At 35.9% G+C, this 23516-nt stretch overlaps 3 protein-coding genes across 3 annotated transcripts; 1 reads left to right on the top strand and 2 right to left on the bottom strand.

Moving 5' to 3' along the window:
* Window positions 1–632: 632 nt before the first annotated feature.
* LOC121967206 (succinate-semialdehyde dehydrogenase, mitochondrial-like) lies at window positions 633–4489 on the bottom strand. The gene is made up of 6 exons (XM_042517286.1): window positions 4339–4489; window positions 4031–4116; window positions 1374–1480; window positions 1222–1299; window positions 1036–1136; window positions 633–948 (listed from the first exon to the last, which is right to left on the bottom strand). Exons 1-5 carry the CDS (start codon window positions 4350–4352, stop codon window positions 1098–1100), a joined length of 324 nt encoding a protein of 107 aa, XP_042373220.1. The 5' UTR covers window positions 4353–4489; the 3' UTR covers window positions 633–948; window positions 1036–1097.
* A 3307-nt stretch (window positions 4490–7796) lies between these two features.
* Window positions 7797–9475, top strand: LOC121967204 (phosphoglycerate mutase-like protein AT74). The gene is made up of 2 exons (XM_042517282.1): window positions 7797–8777; window positions 8853–9475. The coding sequence occupies exons 1-2, from the start codon at window positions 8315–8317 to the stop codon at window positions 9251–9253; spliced, it is 864 nt and encodes a 287-aa protein (XP_042373216.1). The 5' UTR covers window positions 7797–8314; the 3' UTR covers window positions 9254–9475.
* A 2952-nt stretch (window positions 9476–12427) lies between these two features.
* On the bottom strand, window positions 12428–20686 carry LOC122055084 (succinate-semialdehyde dehydrogenase, mitochondrial-like; the record flags this gene model as incomplete). Its single annotated transcript, XM_042616476.1, has 9 exons — window positions 12428–12743; window positions 12831–12931; window positions 13017–13094; window positions 13169–13275; window positions 15825–15910; window positions 16133–16233; window positions 20052–20084; window positions 20186–20218; window positions 20498–20686. Coding segments are annotated over 8 exons (666 nt in total), but the record flags the coding sequence as incomplete, so codon positions are not given.
* Window positions 20687–23516: the final 2830 nt, after the last annotated feature.

Below are 23516 nucleotides of genomic sequence, written 5' to 3'. Positions count from 1 at the left end.
ACTAACCCTTTTGCAGGATCTGAACTCCAAGTTAAGGGAAGAACTGGATATAATCCTTTTTCAATAGGAAATTTTAAAGTGTTTTCATATGTTAACCACAATAGACTTTGATGCAGATGGCAATGGATTTTTTCCCTCAATCTCTATAGATTCAGGGAACGCAGACTACAAATTCCTTTAGCCGCATGGATAGATTGTTATCATCTTATCCAAGAGGAGAAGCAAATTAAGTGGCCGGAACTTCAGTCCGGTTGTTCGGGCGTCTATTTTTCTTTTCTTTTTTTCCCCCCACCGATGATCTTGTTCATTTTGCAGAGGCATCAGAAGTCCAAATGGGAGCTATTTTGGGCATTCTTGGTGTCTTCTCCAAAACATAGTGTTGCAAAGTCTGGATTGTCAAGTGACAATTGTGGAGAACATTGGAGTTTGGCGTTTAAGGGAATGGCAAATGCTAATCCAATGTTGACAAGAACATTGTAGTAGGGATGTTGTATTATGGGTACCCCCATTTGAATTTTCTCAATTGGCTGGTGAGAACTTTCCTAAAGTAGCTTTGTAATATTTGTCAGTCACAATCCCTTTCTTCACAAAAATATAAAAGACTAAAAGAAAATAAAATTAAAAATGTCTAATATTTAGAAGAAACCATAAAGCTAAATGCTTCTTACCAGTTCCACACATCTGCAGATCATATTTTTGACCAAATCAAACTGTGTTTTGGATGAGCATAAGCCCCTCAACAAAACCATGGCCCGACAAAGGTATAGAGGACAAGATAGATGGACTTCTCTGCTACCACATCAACAATTCGAGGCCCATTCAATAATTTAGAAAACATCTTTTATTAAACAAGAAGCTAATTGTTAACACTGAAACAGAGTGATCTTTTGTCCTGATTCATTAACTACGAAAAGTGGAAACGCCTGAGCAGAAGTTTGCGTTCTCATCCTGCCAAGAGCATTAAACATTGTTGTGAAGTTTTTCCAAAGTACTAAATATTGGATAGGGAACAATAATGTGAAAACTCCTACCCACCTACAGAGGCGACTGGGTCATTATTAGCTTCAGTAGAGTTTCTGCTGTGCTCTTGCATCAATCTATACCTCCTTCAAGTTTCCTAAGCATACATACTTAATCTGCAAAGATATCCACACGGGAACATATATGTCACTTTGACAAAAGTTATTATTCAATGTAAATATTGGAATCACATTCACTTACTTCCAAGTATTCATCAATCCCATACTTGGAACCTTCCCTTCCAAGACCTGACTGCTTAAATCCTCCGAATGGTGCAACCTTACAAGACAAAATACCAATGTATCAAACTTGTTTTGCACATCTAGTAAAATAGATAAACTTATGGAGCCAACCTCAGTGGATATTAATCCTTCATTAACTCCAACAAGTCCATACTCAAGAGCTTCTGACACACGCCAAGAACGAGGCATGCTTCTAGTGAATATGTAAGCAGCTAAACCTGCACAAATGACAGTTCCACATAATCAATAAAAAAAAATGGAAGGCGGATGTACAAATTCTTGTCATTTGTTGACTATCTTAGTTGACGGAGAGTCTAAAATGTGCATCATAAAATGACATCAATTAAGAAAATAAAACAATGATCATAGCTGATACAACACTATATTTCTAGCAACAATTAGGGGGCGTTTGGTTTGCGTTTTCCACGCTGTTTTTTGTTTTCATTTTCTGAGAAAATGGAAAACGTGTTTGGTTTGCGTTTTTCACGTTCATTTTTAAGAAAATGATAGAGCGTTTTCTAAGAAAACGAAAAACGCGGAAAAGTCATTTTCTGAAAAACGAAAAACGCACGTTTTTCAGAAAATGAAAATGAAAATGGGGCAAACCAAACGCACCCTTAGCTTTTAACTGGTGGATTTAGCTGCAAGAAAGTTCCTTGCAGCTAAAAAGATACTAATCCCACTCCAAGTCAGCATAATGTGCTTATGTGATCTCGTCCCATGTTGACAATGTTAGCATTTATAAAGATGTACAGGAAGTTCCTAATCATAATTAAGAGCAAGATCAGTTAAGCTTCCCACTTACAGCTCGGTCTTCCAAGCTCTCCATAGAGCTTGATCTCTTGAGCTCTCCATATAGCTCAATCTCTCAAGCTTTTTATACAGCTTGGTCACCCAAACTCTCCATGCAACTCGGCCCATTGAGCACATACAACTAGGGTTGTAAATGAACCGAACATTCGTGAACAAGCTTGGTGTTGAGCTTATTTATGTTTGTTCAATACACATAAGATCAATTAATGAACAAGTTTGAACAACTCGTTAAACCAAATAAACAAGCTTGAACACGTGTTCAACTCGTTAATGTTTGTGAATAACATTCGTGAACAATATTTATGAACAACGTTCGTGAATAATATTGGTGAATAATATTTGTGAACTATGTTCATCAATAAAACTTTTTTGAACATGCTAAATAAACAAAAAAAGTTTCAAAATGAAGAAATAAGTATGTATTATCAAGCTCAATAACCAACCTAACAAGCTTAAAAAGTAAAAATTTCAAACAATCAAACAAGCTTGAATTGAGAGCTCGAAATCATTTAAACGAACCGAGTTTAAGCTCATGAAAAAGAAACCAAACCAAGCTTGAACAATCATTTTAACAGCTTGATTCATTTTAGACTTGGCTTGGCTTGATTACCTTATCAAACAAGCTTGAACACCACAAAGTTTGGCTCAGCTTGGCTTGTTTACAGCCCTTGATACAACTCAGTTCCCCAATCGAACAATTGAAGTGGCCCACAATTCTAATAACCGCCACTCCACAATCACCATCTCTAGGGTAGCTATGACCGAACAATTGAAGCCTGTATAATCAAATAGTAATTGAGGTGAGATTAACAACCAAAAATGACTGAAATAATCAGAACAACCCCTCTACTTTCTTGGACATCATGGCCATAATCTCTACAGATTCCACACTTCCCACACATCTATAAGTAGTGAGGTATATTCAACGTAGATAGGTTCACAATCTCTCTCTCTCGCAATTTCTATCATACTTTTGCTTCCACAAGCATTGTACTGACTTAAGCATCATAGGAGCTTTGTCAGATAACTTTGGCGCCATACGACGTTCCCTCTAGCATGTGTAGATCTATCTACCTGCATCATTCAAGTTGGATTGTGAAGTACAAATTATCTCGTCATCATCACCAACACAACATCTACCTCGATGAATTACAAACAAGTTAACGTTGCAAAATTATATGATCCACTAGCAATGTTGAAACTCTGCATTGTTAATCCATTTCCAAGCGCTTGTAGCTTTCTTCTTACTATTAATTCTATTGGTTCCTTGAACCCTATTTAACACTGAAAATATACTTCATGATGAAAAAAACTTCAATGACCATTGATAAAGAAAGCTTCATCAACATGATCTTCTATTGAAAAATATTATAGTTGATAGCGCTTAACCCAAAATCTCAAGCTCTTAGAAAAGGTTTTTTATTTATATTCTTAACACTTCTCCTTCATATGTAGGTGGCTATACTTGATTGGTTCAAAGCCAACACATGACTTTGAACTTCCTTTGATAACATGTAAAAGTGGATTGATAACCATTACTCTAAAAACCCAAGTTATTAGGAAAAGGACAAATTTAAATATTTATATTATTAACACAAATAAATCTGAAAAGAAATAATGAAGAGCACAAATTTGATCAATTAACGAACACAGGAGTAATAAATCCAGTATGATTGTCACCAACTTCAATTGTTTCAGCAATGTGACTGCTTTGACAAGTGGTTATATATTCACAAGCATACAACTATCTATATATGTCCACCAGTGTCTAAGCTCCATTTTGATTCCTATCATGATGAACTAACCTTTCAGACCCACAAGTACACAGTTGATGCATATCAAAACTAAAATTTAATCAAAGCAAAATGTTCTCAATTATATTGAACTACAAAAAAAACTACTTGGTAACAACAACCTAAAAAAAAAACATATATGCAGTGAATTTAGGAAATAACCTGCATTTGTATCATTAGCTATTTGTATAGCCTCTTCTTCAGTTTTAAAGCGTAAAAGTGGTGCAACTGGGCCAAATACTTCTTGACTGCACAGATTTTAGTCAAATATTATAGTAGTAGAGAATTAAAATAACATTAAGTCTAACAAAATCCAGTTGCGATAGTGTCTAAGAGCTAATGAATTCAATAGTCACTAAAAGGTAAAATAGCACTTGATCATAGTTATCGCCATTCACTACAATTAAGTTGTCATTGAACAGCATCACATCAGAGTACAAGCCAGAAAAGCTAAAGGCCATAGATTGTACCTAGATATTAGCATCTCATTATTGACATTTCCAAGTACAGTAGGCTCATAGAATGTCCTGCCTAGGCTGTGTCTCCTTCCCCCAACTAGTACATCTGCTCCCTGTAAAAGGAGTATAATTATTTGGTGGTCAATAAGTAAGGTGAATTTACTTCTAAGATTCAAGTGAGAAAAAATATTTTTATTAAGATTCACGATGTACAAAATAAGGACTATGCCTAGATTGATTACAAGTTTATTCATGGAATAATATTAAAAAAACAAAATATATTTATATAAAAATCATATAAGTCAAATAAATGTGAAAGTTCCTTTATTTCATTCAATTAGGTTACTCAATTAAGTATGAATGTGTTTGTAAGTCTTTCCATGCTGTATCATACCTCACAAATCTTCCAAGTCTCAGTTTGGTGCAATTAACTATCATATATACAATATCTCTAGGTTTATGATCAACATCAGTTTCAAAACTTGAAATGTGGATTGCCTACTCACTCACTATTTTATAGATGAGGCGTGGTTCACTGATCTAGGTAAAGCCAGCTCTTGAGGTGTTCTCACACCTAAGAGGCTGGAATGGTATCAAGTTCTCTTTATCACCCTAACTCAAGTGGCATCTTGGTTATCTCTTCTGAATTTATTTCAACTTTGTTCTACAAGTTTTTGAACTGCCTCAATTAAGAGCTAAGGCTTATCACTCAGCTATTCATTTCATGAAATCAATCAATTTTCCTGCTATATGGAGGCCTGCATCCAAGAATCAATATACCATTTAAAAAATCTTCGTGTCTAGTTTCAAGGAAGAAGGATAAAGATTGCAACTCTAAGAAAAAGTTATTGAGGTTTTGCATACAGAGGTTCAATTCAAGAATCAGTCATTTCTTGCTAAACCTATACCAGCATGGAACTTTCGTCTACGTACTCTACAATATGAATTATCTTTCTACTCTCAAGAGGAAAGAGTGAATGTGATTTAATTTTTTGTAAAGAAATTGAATCTTGAAACATTAGAGGTCAAGTTGTCAAACATCCGAGATCATTGTTTCATTAATTTTGTGGAATGATAACCTGATTGCCAAGGTGGCTAAACTTTGGCAATCTTCATAACATAGGCTACCAACATCTGCACCTAGAAGCCAAATAAGCAATTATCTGGAAATATTGAAATTCCAATGAGGATGAGCTGATTCTTCAAGGTTCACTAAAATTTCAACAAATAAGGTTGGTAATCAATGGGAATGGAGGACTTGATGAGATCTTAAGCAGTCTGACCAAAATTTTGTAGTTTGTATTAAATTATATAATTTGTTTTAATCCAAAAATTAATGAATGATATCATTGGCATTATGTAGATCCGTTATATTAACGACCCTCCTAGTGCCGGCCTCACGGATATGGAGAGAGATATATGCAAGTACATAGGCGTCAGACGCATGGTGGGGTAAACCCTAGGTCGTCAATTATTGAAAATCAACTCTTGGCCATTATGTTAGAGATGCTATGCGCCCAATGCTACGTCCTGGGGGCGAGTGAACGGGTTTTTAACCTCACACATTATGTGGAACTTTAAATGGAGATATGGAATTAAATTATATAATTTGTTTTAATCCAAAAATTAATGAATGATATCATTGGCATTATGTAGATCCGTTATATTAACGACCCTCCTAGTGCCGGCCTCACGGATATGGAGAGAGATACATGCAAGTACATAGGCGTCAGACGCATGGTGGGGTAAACCCTAGGTCGTCAATTATTGAAAATCAACTCTTGGCCATTATGTTAGAGATGCTATGCGCCCAATGCTACGTCCTGGGGGCGAGTGAACGGGTTTTTAACCTCACACATTATGTGGAACTTTAAATAGAGATATGGAATTAAATTATATAATTTGTTTTAATCCAAAATTAATGAATGATATCATTGGCATTAGTTACTAAAATCCTACAAACTATCTATGAATTTTATTCTTATTTGAATTTTATTCCCTGTCCCTTAAAATGGTACAGAATGCTGAGACTAGGTAACTTATTTTAGGTAGATGGTCAACTGCAGCAGTGTTTAAACAATAGTCTGGTTTATACAGTTACAACCACTTTTGTATAGTGTTTTTTGTTTTAATAGAGAGATTAAACAATCGAAATATCCGACCTCAACATGGACAACATGTTGTTAGACTAATCCATACATTTCATTCAAGGATGCTATTATAAGGCTCAATATAGTTTCATTATGTTCATTTAGATCCGTCTCAATTTGCAGCTGTTTGATCATTCACAACTTAGTACCTTCACTAGAAAACAATCTACTAAATGATGCCTTTAGACATGATAGCTTTGTTGCAGATATTGGACGATATCAATTTCTTCTTTTCATTTTTGTTCCAGGATAACCTATCCATTTCTTCCTGACTTGGTAATTAAGTTTATTTTGTTTTAAAGTGTCTGCATGTCAATGTTATAATCAGGGGTTGCTCAAGTCCTTGAACGTATAAATACAACCCACTTCGAATAATGAAAATCCGAATACTAGTGCAATCTCTATATTCTTGCAACACCAACTTGATCTGGTTCTCTGCTAATGAAGTAGAATTGGCATTCTTTTGATATCTTACTCTTGGTCCTGCCTGGACGAGGAATCTGCTTTACTAGATCTAGAGTCGTAAGTTGTGATTTCATAAAGGATATGTTGTGTGTGTTTTAGTTTTTATTTTTGAAGTTAATTTTCATAACTATCATAAACTAGTCATTTACCTTAAAGAATGTCAAGGTATTCTACTTTTCGAAAAGCAAAATATTGCTATTCTGATTCATTGATGCTTAGGGTTATCAAGACAAAGGCCTTTCTAAGTCCTAGTCTGTCTCTATGTCAAAAGCAAAATTGCGTTACATATGTAACATCCTGAGTTAATGCGGTAAAGTGTGTTCTAACTTACATCTCTCTTTGGACCAAAACATGGCAACATGTTATTCTGAGTCTTGTCCAGTGAGTTGTATTCCAGTTTCCAGAAATCATCAGAAACAATTGTAGCTTCTGAATTTGCACTAGTTTCATCCATCCCTTGCGTTATAATTTATCTGGAAATGGTTACTCTCCATTTCCTTGTTGAAAGGGGGCATAGTCTGTCTCTCTATTCCCCATCTAGTAAGTTAGGCCTCTGTTGAAAGGGGACCTTGATCTTAGCTGAACCTTTGTAATTATAAAATCAATGTTCCTTGGAGCCTTCTTCTACTATCTATAAACCAATTGTTCCTTACAATGTTGATTTTAAGAAACTTACAAAGGACCCATTCCCTACCTGACAATGTTCTTCATTCATGCTTGTTAATTGAATCTTGTCTACCTTCCTACAGACTCACTCGCATGTGGGTTAATCACTCACGGATAAGATGTGTACTGCAACCCAATTATACATGTTAATTTACTCCATGGATATCTTTTCATATTTATGTCTTGCATAGAGCTCAATGGAGGAATGAAGACTCATGTTAATCACTCATGTTTAGTGTTCACGCCATCAAAGGATTTCTGAAACGATCACGCGAATTTCTTTACCAAATCTATCCATCCTTATCTGAACTGAAATCTGACAATCTTTTCTTTTCTTACGGACGTATTAAAGATTTCCAATTTGGCATCCCTGCCAACTTGATGCCTGCCTCCCCTACTTTGCGTGACTAACTTGTGCTCTCTAACAAAATTAGTTGTGAGCTTGAATGAGCGTCGAGAATAAAAATGGATAGCTTTTGGAGAATTTCTGGCAATCTTTTGCAGTTATTGAGCTCCAGCTAACTCCTCCTCCTTTTGTTGAACAGTCATTGCTGACAGGATTCTGGAATCTTATTGCGCACCAAGCATGGGCTTAACTTTGATGACCGAGTCTTGCAAGGCAAGGAAAAATGGACGACTCCGTCCTCTATAAACGCGCTTGTTGAATTGTCGGCCAAAGACATCGGAGAAAGTCATCGTCGGAGCCCATGAACAGAGAAGAGAGGAGCCACGTCCACCGCCGCTGCCTCCCGAAGCGGATCATCCTGGTGCGGCACGGCGAGAGCCAGGGGAACCTTGACACGGCGGCGTACTCGACCACGCCCGACCACAAGGTCCCGCTTACTCCGCAGGGCGCCGAGCAGGCCCGCGCCGCCGGCGAGTGCATCCGGCAGCTGCTGTCGTCGGAGGACGGGGAGAACTGGAAGGTGTACTTTTACGTGTCGCCGTACGAACGGACGCGGGCGACGCTGCGGGAGCTGGGCCGCGCCTTCCCGCGCAACCGCATCGTCGGCGTCCGCGAAGAGTGCCGGATCAGGGAGCAGGACTTCGGAAACTTCCAGGTGGAGGAGCGGATGAAGGCCATCAAGGAGGCGAGGGAGCGCTTCGGCCGCTTCTTCTTCCGCTTCCCCGAAGGCGAGTCCGCCGCCGACGTCTTCGACCGCGTTGCCAGTAAGATGTTACATTCTCCTCCATGAATTCAATCCTCCGGTCACAGAATTAAATGACGCAAACAACGGGAAACAGGTTTCATGGAGTCGCTGTGGAGGGACATCGACATGGGGAGGGTGGAGCAGGACGAGAAGGCGGAGGTGAGCTTCGTGATCGTGTCGCACGGCTTGACCTCGCGGGTGTTCCTGATGAAGTGGTTCAAGTGGACGGTGGAGCAGTTCGAGCTGCTGAACAACCCCGAAAACTGCGACATCAGAGTCATGCAGCTCGGTCCCAGCGGCCGCGACTATACCTTCGCCCTCCACCACTCCGAGGAGGAACTCAGGCAATGGGGGCTGTCGCCGGAGATGATCGCCGACCAGCAGTGGAGGGCCACCGCCAACCGTGGCAGTTGGCACGAGAACGATCTCTGGCATCTGGGGAATTTCTTCGAACACCTAAAGGACTCCGACGACGAGCAGAAGCCGACCGAGTAGCAGCCATTTTTTTTTTTTTTCAACTCATAATTATTTTCGCTTGTGTGCCAGATATTGCATTCGCATTTTGTGTCACCACTTGATTGTTGTCTCACAGTATCCATACGATTGTTTGCTAGGTCCTCTGATCAAAGTTTCAGCTGGGCGTAGAATATTTAAGTTGGATGTTTGATTTTTCTCAGGGCCGTTTGTATCTTATTATGAGATTGGCAATATCGAACCGTTTATAATGAAAAAGGATATCAAATTTGTTTAAACAAGCGCAATTGAAATTATATTTAACCTTGTTCATAAAAGAAATGACTTGGTTGCGGTATGAATTCCTATGCAATGGACAATTGATAATAATACTCTCAGCACCTTGTGTGGTTTGAAAAATAAGTGTTATGATGTGATATTAATTATTAAGGCCCTATTCATTTATCTCTTTGTATGTTTGTTAGCTGACATCAGATAAAGACTATTATAAAATAGAACAAAGAATATTAAATTAGAATAAATTTTTTAATTATCTACCAGAGTAGAATAGAAGAATGAGTAAAAAGTAATATTAGTATAAAATCCTTTTGGGACTGATCAAATGAAGGGGAGATGTTTATTCATATGAATTTTAAAGTCGAACTAATTTTAAGAAAACCTTTTTTAACCTATTGCTATAAAGGATTAGATCCCATCGTGATTCAGAATTGACAATTTGATTTGATGGTTTAAAATTATCGGTCTGACTCTTAATCTTAATTATCTAAAAAAAAGTTATGATTTACGGTTTGAAATCATTGATTTATAACTCCGTTCATTACGGTCAATATTATTATATTAAAAGAATTAAAATCGTATATTCATAAAATTATTTGTTAGACAAATATAGTTATTAAGAAAAATTATATAAAAAAATTATTAATTAATTATTAAATAATTAATTAACTCATGAAAGCATTTACAGATAAATAATTTATAAATTAGCAAACAAAGAATAAGTGCATCGCTTACTCTTCTTCCCATTATTAAGAATAATAATATAACAAAAGTAAAGTATTAATTAATTATTAAATATATTATTAATACATGAAAATATTAATAGTTATAGTCTCATTAGCAAGACTCGAGTCTAGTTCTAACACCAACAAAAAAAATTTTAAACATATATAAAAGAAAATTATGATTTGACCCCTAATATAATAGGCCTATAGGCAGGTCTACAAAGGGTTGTTAATAAGTTTTGTAATATAAAATATTACATCTAACTTTTGTTTTTTAGTTGGTACTAGGTATAACTTACGCCGATTAATTTTTATAGTAATTAGTTTGATCTCATAGAAATTTTCCATCGGTTAGTTGGGTAAATCGAGAAGTGCTCGTAGCAGGTAATCCATCAATCTAACGTTCTTAGGTCAACACATATTAAGAAAAATTTATCTATTAATTCGTCAAGTTAGGACTTGATCCTTAAATACATGAGAAAATGAAAAGATGTCATGTTATTACATCATTGCCCGAGGACAATTTTACAAATAATCATTGGAGCAAAAGGTAATAACACTCACCCCAAGCAACCTAGTATCATCATCCCCTCCCTCCCTCCCGACTAGATACAAGTAAATCACGGAGGATATTTACTCTAGCATAATGACCCTTTGCATGAGGGAGGCCGAACACCCAATGAGATGTTTTATATCCACTAAGAATTGACCCTAAGACATATTAGAGCAACTACCCATATGATTCAACTATGTTAACTCGTGGGGCAACAAATAACCATTGAAAAAAAATTGATGAACCAAGTAATACTAAACTTGGGATGACCGGTCTGGTTCATAAAAATTTTCTACCGACCGTTAGAATAAATCAGGAAGCACGAATATCCCATGATTACACACCCCAACAAATAATCATGGAACAATATATCAAAGTCTTCTCTTCCCCTTAGTCAATTAAGTTCAACATCTATTTTTTTTTCTTTTTAAACAACGGTAAATCGTCAATAGATTCATAATTTTGTTTTGAGTCGGAATCTTAACTGGTTCGTCATTAACAATTATGATTTTGGCTTGTCGAACTATCGGTACCTGGTACCTAGCCCTAGCTTGTTGACTTAATTAAGGTTCTCGGATAGGTCTAGTGTCTGTCCTTTCAGAACGGTACAATGATTAAGATATGAGATGTTATCACATGAGATCTTGGCTAGGTGAACTAATTTGGAGTAATCAATTTGTAAGTGTCATCTACTACAAGGATTGGGTGGTATCTTGTGCTTCCGCAAGGGTTCTTCTTCGATTTAAGTCTGATCATAGTCCCGTTCTTCTTTCTTCGGCTCCAGATAGGGTGGTCGATAAGGGACGAAGACCATTTCGTCTCCCTAGCTGCTTGGATGTATCAAGCAGATTTCTGGTCTACATTTGGAAATCTTGAAGGGAGGATGTTCCTTGAGAACAAAATCTGGATCAGTTAGAGGAGGTGCTGGAGGAATGAAATCACATTGTATTCGGAAATATTTTCCTAAAGAAATCGCATTGGAGGAATCCAGGAAGCCATGATGCAGAATACTAACCCTTTTGCAGGATCTGAACTCCAAGTTAAGGGAAGAACTGGATATAATCCTTTTTCAATAGGAAATTTTAAAGTGTTTTCATATGTTAACCACAATAGACTTTGATGCAGATGGCAATGGATTTTTTCCCTCAATCTCTATAGATTCAGGGAACGCAGACTACAAATTCCTTTAGCCGCATGGATAGATTGTTATCATCTTATCCAAGAGGAGAAGCAAATTAAGTGGCCGGAACTTCAGTCCGGTTGTTCGGGCGTCTATTTTTCTTTTCTTTTTTTCCCCCCACCGATGATCTTGTTCATTTTGCAGAGGCATCAGAAGTCCAAATGGGAGCTATTTTGGGCATTCTTGGTGTCTTCTCCAAAACATAGTGTTGCAAAGTCTGGATTGTCAAGTGACAATTGTGGAGAACATTGGAGTTTGGCGTTTAAGGGAATGGCAAATGCTAATCCAATGTTGACAAGAACATTGTAGTAGGGATGTTGTATTATGGGTACCCCCATTTGAATTTTCTCAATTGGCTGGTGAGAACTTTCCTAAAGTAGCTTTGTAATATTTGTCAGTCACAATCCCTTTCTTCACAAAAATATAAAAGACTAAAAGAAAATAAAATTAAAAATGTCTAATATTTAGAAGAAACCATAAAGCTAAATGCTTCTTACCAGTTCCACACATCTGCAGATCATATTTTTGACCAAATCAAACTGTGTTTTGGATGAGCATAAGCCCCTCAACAAAACCATGGCCCGACAAAGGTATAGAGGACAAGATAGATGGACTTCTCTGCTACCACATCAACAATTCGAGGCCCATTCAATAATTTAAAAAACATCTTTTATTAAACAAGAAGCTAATTGTTAACACTGAAACAGAGTGATCTTTTGTCCTGATTCATTAACTACGAAAAGTGGAAACGCCTGAGCAGAAGTTTGCGTTCTCATCCTGCCAAGAGCATTAAACATTGTTGTGAAGTTTTTCCAAAGTACTAAATATTGGATAGGGAACAATAATGTGAAAACTCCTACCCACCTACAGAGGCGACTGGGTCATTATTAGCTTCAGTAGAGTTTCTGCTGTGCTCTTGCATCAATCTATACCTCCTTCAAGTTTCCTAAGCATACATACTTAATCTGCAAAGATATCCACACGGGAACATATATGTCACTTTGACAAAAGTTATTATTCAATGTAAATATTGGAATCACATTCACTTACTTCCAAGTATTCATCAATCCCATACTTGGAACCTTCCCTTCCAAGACCTGACTGCTTAAATCCTCCGAATGGTGCAACCTTACAAGACAAAATACCAATGTATCAAACTTGTTTTGCACATCTAGTAAAATAGATAAACTTATGGAGCCAACCTCAGTGGATATTAATCCTTCATTAACTCCAACAAGTCCATACTCAAGAGCTTCTGACACACGCCAAGAACGAGGCATGCTTCTAGTGAATATGTAAGCAGCTAAACCTGCACAAATGACAGTTCCACATAATCAATAAAAAAAAATGGAAGGCGGATGTACAAATTCTTGTCATTTGTTGACTATCTTAGTTGACGGAGAGTCTAAAATGTGCATCATAAAATGACATCAATTAAGAAAATAAAACAATGATCATAGCTGATACAACACTATATTTCTAGCAACAATTAGGGGGCGTTTGGTTTGCGTTTTCCACGCTGTTTTTTGTTTTCATTTTCTGAGAAAATGGAAAACGTGTTTGGTTTGCGTTTTTCACGTTCATTTTTAAGAAAATGATAGAGCGTTTTCTAAGAAAACGAAAAACGCGGAAAAGTCATTTTCTGAAAAACGAAAAATGCACGTTTTTCAGAAAATGAAAATGAAAATGGGGCAAACCAAACGCACCCTTAGCTTTTAACTGGTGGATTTAGCTGCAAGAAAGTTCCTTGCAGCTAAAAAGATACTAATCCCACTCCAAGTCAGCATAATGTGCTTATGTGATCTCGTCCCATGTTGACAATGTTAGCATTTATAAAGATGTACAGGAAGTTCCTAATCATAATTAAGAGCAAGATCAGTTAAGCTTCCCACTTACAGCTCGGTCTTCCAAGCTCTCCATAGAGCTTGATCTCTTGAGCTCTCCATATAGCTCAATCTCTCAAGCTTTTTATACAGCTTGGTCACCCAAACTCTCCATGCAACTCGGCCCATTGAGCACATACAACTAGGGTTGTAAATGAACCGAACATTCGTGAACAAGCTTGGTGTTGAGCTTATTTATGTTTGTTCAATACACATAAGATCAATTAATGAACAAGTTTGAACAACTCGTTAAACCAAATAAACAAGCTTGAACACGTGTTCAACTCGTTAATGTTTGTGAATAACATTCGTGAACAATATTTATGAACAATGTTCGTGAATAATATTGGTGAATAATATTTGTGAACTATGTTCATCAATAAAACTTTTTTGAACATGCTAAATAAACAAAAAAAGTTTCAAAATGAAGAAATAAGTATGTATTATCAAGCTCAATAACCAACCTAACAAGCTTAAAAAGTAAAAATTTCAAACAATCAAACAAGCTTGAATTGAGAGCTCGAAATCATTTAAACGAACCGAGTTTAAGCTCATGAAAAAGAAACCAAACCAAGCTTGAACAATCATTTTAACAGCTTGATTCATTTTAGACTTGGCTTGGCTTGATTACCTTATCAAACAAGCTTGAACACCACAAAGTTTGGCTCAGCTTGGCTTGTTTACAGCCCTTGATACAACTCAGTTCCCCAATCGAACAATTGAAGTGGCCCACAATTCTAATAACCGCCACTCCACAATCACCATCTCTAGGGTAGCTATGACCGAACAATTGAAGCCTGTATAATCAAATAGTAATTGAGGTGAGATTAACAACCAAAAATGACTGAAATAATCAGAACAACCCCTCTACTTTCTTGGACATCATGGCCATAATCTCTACAGATTCCACACTTCCCACACATCTATAAGTAGTGAGGTATATTCAACGTAGATAGGTTCACAATCTCTCTCTCTCGCAATTTCTATCATACTTTTGCTTCCACAAGCATTGTACTGACTTAAGCATCATAGGAGCTTTGTCAGATAACTTTGGCGCCATACGACGTTCCCTCTAGCATGTGTAGATCTATCTACCTGCATCATTCAAGTTGGATTGTGAAGTACAAATTATCTTGTCATCATCACCAACACAACATCTACCTCGATGAATTACAAACAAGTTAACGTTGCAAAATTATATGATCCACTAGCAATGTTGAAACTCTGCATTGTTAATCCATTTCCAAGCGCTTGTAGCTTTCTTCTTACTATTAATTCTATTGGTTCCTTGAACCCTATTTAACACTGAAAATATACTTCATGATGAAAAAAACTTCAATGACCATTGATAAAGAAAGCTTCATCAACATGATCTTCTATTGAAAAATATTATAGTTGATAGCGCTTAACCCAAAATCTCAAGCTCTTAGAAAAGGTTTTTTATTTATATTCTTAACACTTCTCCTTCATATGTAGGTGGCTATACTTGATTGGTTCAAAGCCAACACATGACTTTGAACTTCCTTTGATAACATGTAAAAGTGGATTGATAACCATTACTCTAAAAACCCAAGTTATTAGGAAAAGGACAAATTTAAATATTTATATTATTAACACAAATAAATCTGAAAAGAAATAATGAAGAGCACAAATTTGATCAATTAACGAACACAGGAGTAATAAATCCAGTATGATTGTCACCAACTTCAATTGTTTCAGCAATGTGACTGCTTTGACAAGTGGTTATATATTCACAAGCATACAACTATCTATATATGTCCACCAGTGTCTAAGCTCCATTTTGATTCCTATCATGATGAACTAACCTTTCAGACCCACAAGTACACAGTTGATGCATATCAAAACTAAAATTTAATCAAAGCAAAATGTTCTCAATTATATTGAACTACAAAAAAAACTACTTGGTAACAACAACCTAAAAAAAAACATATATGCAGTGAATTTAGGAAATAACCTGCATTTGTATCATTAGCTATTTGTATAGCCTCTTCTTCAGTTTTAAAGCGTAAAAGTGGTGCAACTGGGCCAAATACTTCTTGACTGCACAGATTTTAGTCAAATATTATAGTAGTAGAGAATTAAAATAACATTAAGTCTAACAAAATCCAGTTGCGATAGTGTCTAAGAGCTAATGAATTCAATAGTCACTAAAAGGTAAAATAGCACTTGATCATAGTTATCGCCATTCACTACAATTAAGTTGTCATTGAACAGCATCACATCAGAGTACAAGCCAGAAAAGCTAAAGGCCATAGATTGTACCTAGATATTAGCATCTCATTATTGACATTTCCAAGTACAGTAGGCTCATAGAATGTCCTGCCTAGGCTGTGTCTCCTTCCCCCAACTAGTACATCTGCTCCCTGTAAAAGGAGTATAATTATTTGGTGGTCAATAAGTAAGGTGAATTTACTTCTAAGATTCAAGTGAGAAAAAATATTTTTATTAAGATTCACGATGTACAAAATAAGGAGTATGCCTAGATTGATTACAAGTTTATTCATGGAATAATATTAAAAAAACAAAATATATTTATATAAAAATCATATAAGTCAAATAAATGTGAAAGTTCCTTTATTTCATTCAATTAGGTTACTCAATTAAGTATGAATGTGTTTGTAAGTCTTTCCATGCTGTATCATACCTCACAAATCTTCCAAGTCTCAGTTTGGTGCAATTAACTATCATATATACAATATCTCTAGGTTTATGATCAACATCAGTTTCAAAACTTGAAATGTGGATTGCCTACTCACTCACTATTTTATAGATGAGGCGTGGTTCACTGATCTAGGTAAAGCCAGCTCTTGAGGTGTTCTCACACCTAAGAGGCTGGAATGGTATCAAGTTCTCTTTATCACCCTAACTCAAGTGGCATCTTGGTTATCTCTTCTGAATTTATTTCAACTTTGTTCTACAAGTTTTTGAACTGCCTCAATTAAGAGCTAAGGCTTATCACTCAGCTATTCATTTCATGAAATCAATCAATTTTCCTGCTATATGGAGGCCTGCATCCAAGAATCAATATACCATTTAAAAAATCTTCGTGTCTAGTTTCAAGGAAGAAGGATAAAGATTGCAACTCTAAGAAAAAGTTATTGAGGTTTTGCATACAGAGGTTCAATTCAAGAATCAGTCATTTCTTGCTAAACCTATACCAGCATGGAACTTTCGTCTACGTACTCTACAATATGAATTATCTTTCTACTCTCAAGAGGAAAGAGTGAATGTGATTTAATTTTTTGTAAAGAAATTGAATCTTGAAACATTAGAGGTCAAGTTGTCAAACATCCGAGATCATTGTTTCATTAATTTTGTGGAATGATAACCTGATTGCCAAGGTGGCTAAACTTTGGCAATCTTCATAACATAGGCTACCAACATCTGCACCTAGAAGCCAAATAAGCAATTATCTGGAAATATTGAAATTCCAATGAGGATGAGCTGATTCTTCAAGGTTCACTAAAATTTCAACAAATAAGGTTGGTAATCAATGGGAATGGAGGACTTGATGAGATCTTAAGCAGTCTGACCAAAATTTTGTAGTTTGCCTTCTATTAAGAAGGAAATTTGAATAGAATTAAGACTATGAATATATAGTTCCACTGATTAAAGCAAGATAACAGCTGATATATATCTGAGTATAGTAAGCACTAAGCAGTAAAGAGCAATGTTTCATTGGATAAGAATGATAATCAGCTTAGTGAAATATAACCTAGAAATTGAAACTTGCCACACATTCAATGCAATTGTTGAAGAAGGTTATCAGATGACATTTACAGTGGGAGACTAGAGAAAATCAGTGAGTTACAAGAAAGGTGGAGGATCTCACTTGGCAAAAGACAACAATTTCACGATCCTAAGAGATTTCAACTAGAATCAATCAAAGCCACCTGATGGGAAAGAAAAATCAAGATAAGGGTACGTTCATACTGACAAGATGTTCCATGTGCAGAGAAAATGACCATGATATCATGAATGTCTTAAGAAAAAATCTTGACTTAATCTACTTGGAGAATACTATGTTAAGATAAAGAACCCATCTATGAGGAAATTCCTACAGAAGGAATTAACAAAGAGACTTGTGATCAAAATAATGAGGCTAAGAGCCTCATTATTAGAGGTATCATGGTTGTCCATGTGACAGAGGTTAACAAATAATATTTGCATAACATAGTATACATCTACAAAACATTAGGTGCAATCTCAATACATGATAATATGAGAGAAATAGGGTTGAGATGCTATGTAAACATTCAAAGATAAATTCTATAATTAGTTGTCAAAAATTTGTTGGTGCAATCTTACCCTAAGTGGTGAGTTCTAAATGGTATTGATGTATTTGGCAAAAAGATTTAAGTTTGGTTAATGTTGTATTTGCTTATAAGTTCTGTCAAGTGTGCAAGTGATCTTGAGAGGTTGGGAAAAAGATTTAAGTTTGGTTAATGTTGTATTTGCTTATAAGTTCTGTCAAGTGTGCAAGTGATCTTGAGAGGTTGGGAAAAAGATTTAAGTTTGGTTAATGTTGTATTTGCTTATAAGTTCTGTCAAGTGTGCAAGTGATCTTGAGAGGTTGGGAAAAAGATTTAAGTTTGGTTAATGTTGCATTTGCTTATAAGTTCTGTCAGGTGCAGTGATTGGAAAAATCTAAGTAGGTCAAATTGATTAAATACTTGGCAGATAGAGAAGTCCAATAGGAGCAGACAGATGGAGAAGTGTCAAGTTGATCGGATACTTAGTAGATGGAGAAGTTCAACATTAGTTGGCAGACAAGAAGTCCTCAAGGTTGATGACATACCTAGCAGATTGAAGAAGTCTTATAGAAGGGACTCCTGACAGGCAGAAGAAAACTTAAGGCAAGGATTCCTAGTATGTGAGTTGTGAGAGGTTACAAGAGAACTTGTATTCTTAGTTTTTTGAGAATTTTTACATAGGTGCGTACTTGACTAAAAAATAAGGTATTTGTAGGCTGCAATCAACTGAGTAGTTGAGTCCACTCGGAAGTCAACTGAACACATTCTGCTCGTAAATAGATATAATCTTATCGGTAATTAGCTGATTGGAATTAATTCACTTTGTTAATTGATTACAATAAGTTAATCAATTAATTGATTTAATACACTCAACTAATAGAGTTTTAATTTTGATAAATCCCTAAAGTCCATAGTTAAACTCAAATTTACCTAAAAAATAAGAGTTAAAATGAAATTTATCTAAAATCAAAGGTTTAAATAAATTTTACCATAAAATGTATGAGTAAATGAAATTTATCCTAAAATCATAGAGTAAATTAATTTTATCCTAAAATTAATTAATGAAATTAACCTAAAAAATAAGGTTTCAAATGAAATTTATCTTAAATGCCATTTTAAACCTAAAATTCAGAGTTAAATGGCATTTATCTATAACTGCAGTGTCAAATTATAATATGCCCTAAAATTAATTAGGTTGATTAAAATTTTAATTAGTGGAGCACAATAGGAAAAAACACAAACTCATCTTCTCAGTTGTAGTGTCAATTGCGACTCTACCATAATCTCAACTCGCGATCAACAAATCACAACCCAATAAAGGTCGGTAATGAGGTGAAACCCCTTCCAAAAACCTTACATATCTCCTACATAATCAACATTGCTTCTTAGAAGTTTTGCATCCACCTCCTCGGTCATCCACCTCCTCGATCCTTCATTATTGCTCTTATGTTTTCCATTCTCTATTTCATCCCAATTTATAGCCCTTCTTCCTCTCCTCTTCCCCTCCTTGTGACCAACAAAATTATTCTAAGTATCATGTAAGCAATTATGAATGATTCTTGTTGTCTCCTTCCATGTCGGCCTAAGCAGCAATTGGTATCATCTGGCCATACGACATTGTTATGGGGAACAGAATGAGACATTGGGATCGTGCCGGTTCACGTGGTTCAAACTTTCAGTCCATGCATGATATACATCACTTATCCCTTACTGTGTTTCTATGAATCAACGAACAGAGACTTCATGAACTCCTAGACAAACTACTTCTGTAATAGTCCTATAGAGACTTGAATCCCAATAATTTTATACAGACGAAAGTTTTAAATATAAAAGACTATAATTTAGGTTTGAACGCATCAATAATAATAATAATAATAATGGCTCCAATCAGGAAAGCAATGACTATCCATAGTAGTAATGAAGATTACCTTTCCAGTAGCATCTTTGACTAATGATTCAACCTGAAGAAGCAAAAAGTCAGAAAGAACCATGTCACTAAATATTCCCAAGGGAGATTTTTTAAGGAAATAGAATTCATATTTAGGTGAAGAAAATTAATCACCTTTTCTAAAGCGGCTTCATTGATCAATGGACCCTGCAATAAGAAGATACAAGTTTAAAGATCTAAAGTTTCACACAAGTACAAAAAGTTTAGAAATACTCATGTTAATTAGAAATACTAAGTAAAAACACAAAACTGATCTACAAAATAAGTTAACTTTGAGATGATTAAAATTGAAGAAACGTATTTTCTCAAGGAGTGAAAAAACTTGAAGTTACTGGCCTTTTTACATCAACCAATTGCTGAAGATAAAGTATTTCCAGGTACATGAATATTGAAGGATTGAATTTGCTTCAAAATAGAAGTTAATACCTGAACAGTAGTTTCAATAAGGCCATTGCCAACTTCCAGAGCTTGAACAGCCTTTGCAAAAGCACTAGCGAATTTATCATATATACCTAGACAAAAGTGGAGTATAACACAGAGATGATAGAAATGAAACAAAAAGGAGTCAGAGAGGTAGGTACATACTGGTACAAACCAGTACAGATTGACACAAAATTAACTGGGGCCAATATAAACTAGCCCTAATCTCTCCATTTCAATTTCATTAGGCATATTTCACTTGTATGGGCAAAAAAGTTAGTATAAAACCTAATTCATTAAATTAAGACAAGAAATAAACAAAATCAAATGAAGATATAAAAAGATATAAGAATATTCCTATAGCATTAGCTCAACATTAGATGTCTTTTAACAACCACTGAGTTTAAATTAATATGATATTATTGTGTCACATTAAAATTGTAGAAAAATAGAGTGAAAGTGTAATATCTTTAAGAAAGGATCAATGAAAATTCAATAGAAAATCATTGTGTGATTTATTGATTCATGAAAAATTGGATTTGCATATTAAATTGTTACTTCTTTGTAAGGTAAAACTACATTTATTTTTCCAAACTTCCTATATCAGTAAACCAACATCTATATGATTTTTTAAATTATTTTCAGCATTTTATAAAACCACACAAAGGGGTTTCATATTTATCAAATTGTGAAATTTCAGAGTGAAATGCCCTCCTATTTGCCCTCTCTTCAAACAACACAGAAACTCCACCTCATGGTTTAAAATCTCGTACCTACCAAGTGAATTGGTCGAACGTATTGTTCTAATAGATTAACAAAACTCGATGCTATTAGGCACCGACAATGTCTCATGTATTGTTGTGTCAATTATGTCGGTGTGTATTATTTCATACCAACACTTGGCACCTCTTGGCATGCTACCATACTGGTGAAGATGAATTGAGATAATGTTTTTTTAGCATGTATCCATACAAGGTAATGTTAAAATTGTATTATTCCAAGTGGAGAACAAAATTTGAATTTAAATATATAGTTGTGTTATTATTATTATTTTTTTTCGTCTCCTTCCTCCTTCCACCTCCAATTTGCCACTAGCACCATACATCAAAACGTTAACACAATATCAAAAAGCTATCATTTTAGTCAAAGACTAAAACTCTAACGCAGTTAGAGATTTTGAACCTCAGTTTGCACTTTTACAAATTTTTGTTATCATTGTGTCAAGTAGTTATCTTCATTGTGGAGGGCTCATCAACTTAGTAGTGTCCAAGCTTCCCACTGCTCGCCGCCTCCCTTCCATTGCTTATCTTCTACACAAGAGTGATAAATTCTAGATCAACCAATCAATATATGACCAAACTAGATTTCATCCATGCTAACCCTTTGCTCTTGTTGTCATGAACTCCCATGCAATTAAGACTATCTTTTCCATCACAGTAGGCGCCTTGTTTAACAATCATCACCAACTCATCTTAGGAGCTATTTTCTCTTCCTCCTAGGAAGTCCATTATAGAATGTTAAAAGTTTTTCAAAGTTAATTGTTCACCAACTTGATAGACTTATTAAAGCTTACTTGGTGGTTAAAGTTTCCACCTAGCTTTATGTTGTTGACTACCGTGATACATTCTTTCCAATGGACAAACTCACTTTAATTCGCCTCTTCCTCTCCTTAGTTGCTTTCTTTCATTGGCCATTCATCAATTTGACATAAAAGAATATTTTCTTCACAGTGATCTTTTAGAGGACGTCTATGTGGAGCACCCTCCAAGGTTTGTTGCTCAAGGGAAGATGGGTCTGATGTGTAAATTGAGGAAGTGTGTACATGGATTAAAGTGATCTCTGAGAGCTTGGTTTAGAAAATTCAACTCAGCTCTTCTATAGTAGGACATGACAAGATTATTATAAATCACTCAGTGTTCTACTTCATTTCATAGTCAGGAAAACATATTGCTTTCTTTGTTTGTGTGGACAATCTTACCATCATTTCTAAATTAAACACTTGGGTATACTTTCTCGGCGGAGAAATTGCTTGTCTAAAAGAAGGTATATATATCACACAACACAAGTATAGCCGTCGCGGAGAGAAGGAGGCAGCGAGAGATTCCAAGGGGAAGGGAGTTAGGGCACGCCGAGGAGAAGAGTTTAACCGCGTATGAAGCGGAGAGAAAGGTCGAGGCCGAGGTGGGTCGCGGAGGACGTGGAGTTGGACACGTGAGCTGCCAACTGGGTCGCGGAGGGTGTGTCGCGGAGAGAAGTCGCGGCATAAATCATTCCCCTTTAAAGATATGAACAGGTTAAGCTAAACATGGCATACTACATAGCAATCAAAAACTAATCATGGCATACTGTGATCTAAGCATGATAACATAAACTGAACATAGGGCTAATACTGAAGCATAATGCTGAACTAAGATAAACTAAACTGAAGCTGCAATCAAACTCAACTAGCATAACTATTTTTGAGTTTTGAAAACTAATACATAATAGGTGAAAATACATAATCATACTGTTTGGGCCCGGCAACTGTACTTTGCTGTGCGCGCATCCCTAACTAGACCCGGGTTTGCAAGTTCCGAATTTAGTAGGGTTAACTAGGTTATCTAAACCTAGGGACGACTGTGGGAGTCCAACCCAATGGATATCTGATCCAGTACAGTGCCAACTGAAAAATAAAATACTGAATAGCTAATACTTGCTTATACTGAAATTTCTAGGTTATCTAAACCTAGAGCTAGGTTATCTAAACCTAGAGCTAGGTTATCTGAACCTAGAGGCGACTGTGGGAGCCCACCCATTGGACCATAGTCCCATATAAGCTGTAATAAACTGATTTGCTATTTTAAATGCTACTAATGCATTTAACTGAGCTAATAAACATAACTGAAGTGGTAATTAGCTAAACTAACCTTTTATCGAACACTTGGTGTGCTACAACCCTCCTCTCCATTAGGGAAATCACCTCTAGGCACCCAACAGCGTCTACGATCTCCAACTGAAGGAGAATAAACGTGTTCGGCCCATCTAA

Source organism: Zingiber officinale, chromosome 3B (genome assembly GCF_018446385.1).
Source record: "Zingiber officinale cultivar Zhangliang chromosome 3B, Zo_v1.1, whole genome shotgun sequence".
Taxonomy (NCBI): Eukaryota; Viridiplantae; Streptophyta; class Magnoliopsida; order Zingiberales; family Zingiberaceae; genus Zingiber; species Zingiber officinale.
The sequence above is the reverse complement of the archived record's forward strand: the minus strand, read 5'-3'. Positions and strand labels throughout refer to the sequence as shown.

Bases quoted from the DNA above. Each gene is read 5' to 3' on its own strand.
- LOC121967206 (XM_042517286.1), bottom strand. The intron at 1,300-1,373 runs GTTGGCTCCATA...TTGTCTTGTAAG, and splicing joins AAGGATTAATATCCACTGAG to GTTGCACCATTCGGAGGATT. The intron at 1,137-1,221 runs GTAAGTGAATGT...ATATCTTTGCAG, and splicing joins GGATTGATGAATACTTGGAA to ATTAAGTATGTATGCTTAGG.
- LOC121967204 (XM_042517282.1), top strand. From the start codon at position 8,315: ATGAACAGAGAAGAGAGGAGCCACGTCCACCGCCGCTGCCTCCCGAAG. The intron at 8,778-8,852 runs GTAAGATGTTAC...AACGGGAAACAG, and splicing joins CGTCTTCGACCGCGTTGCCA to GTTTCATGGAGTCGCTGTGG.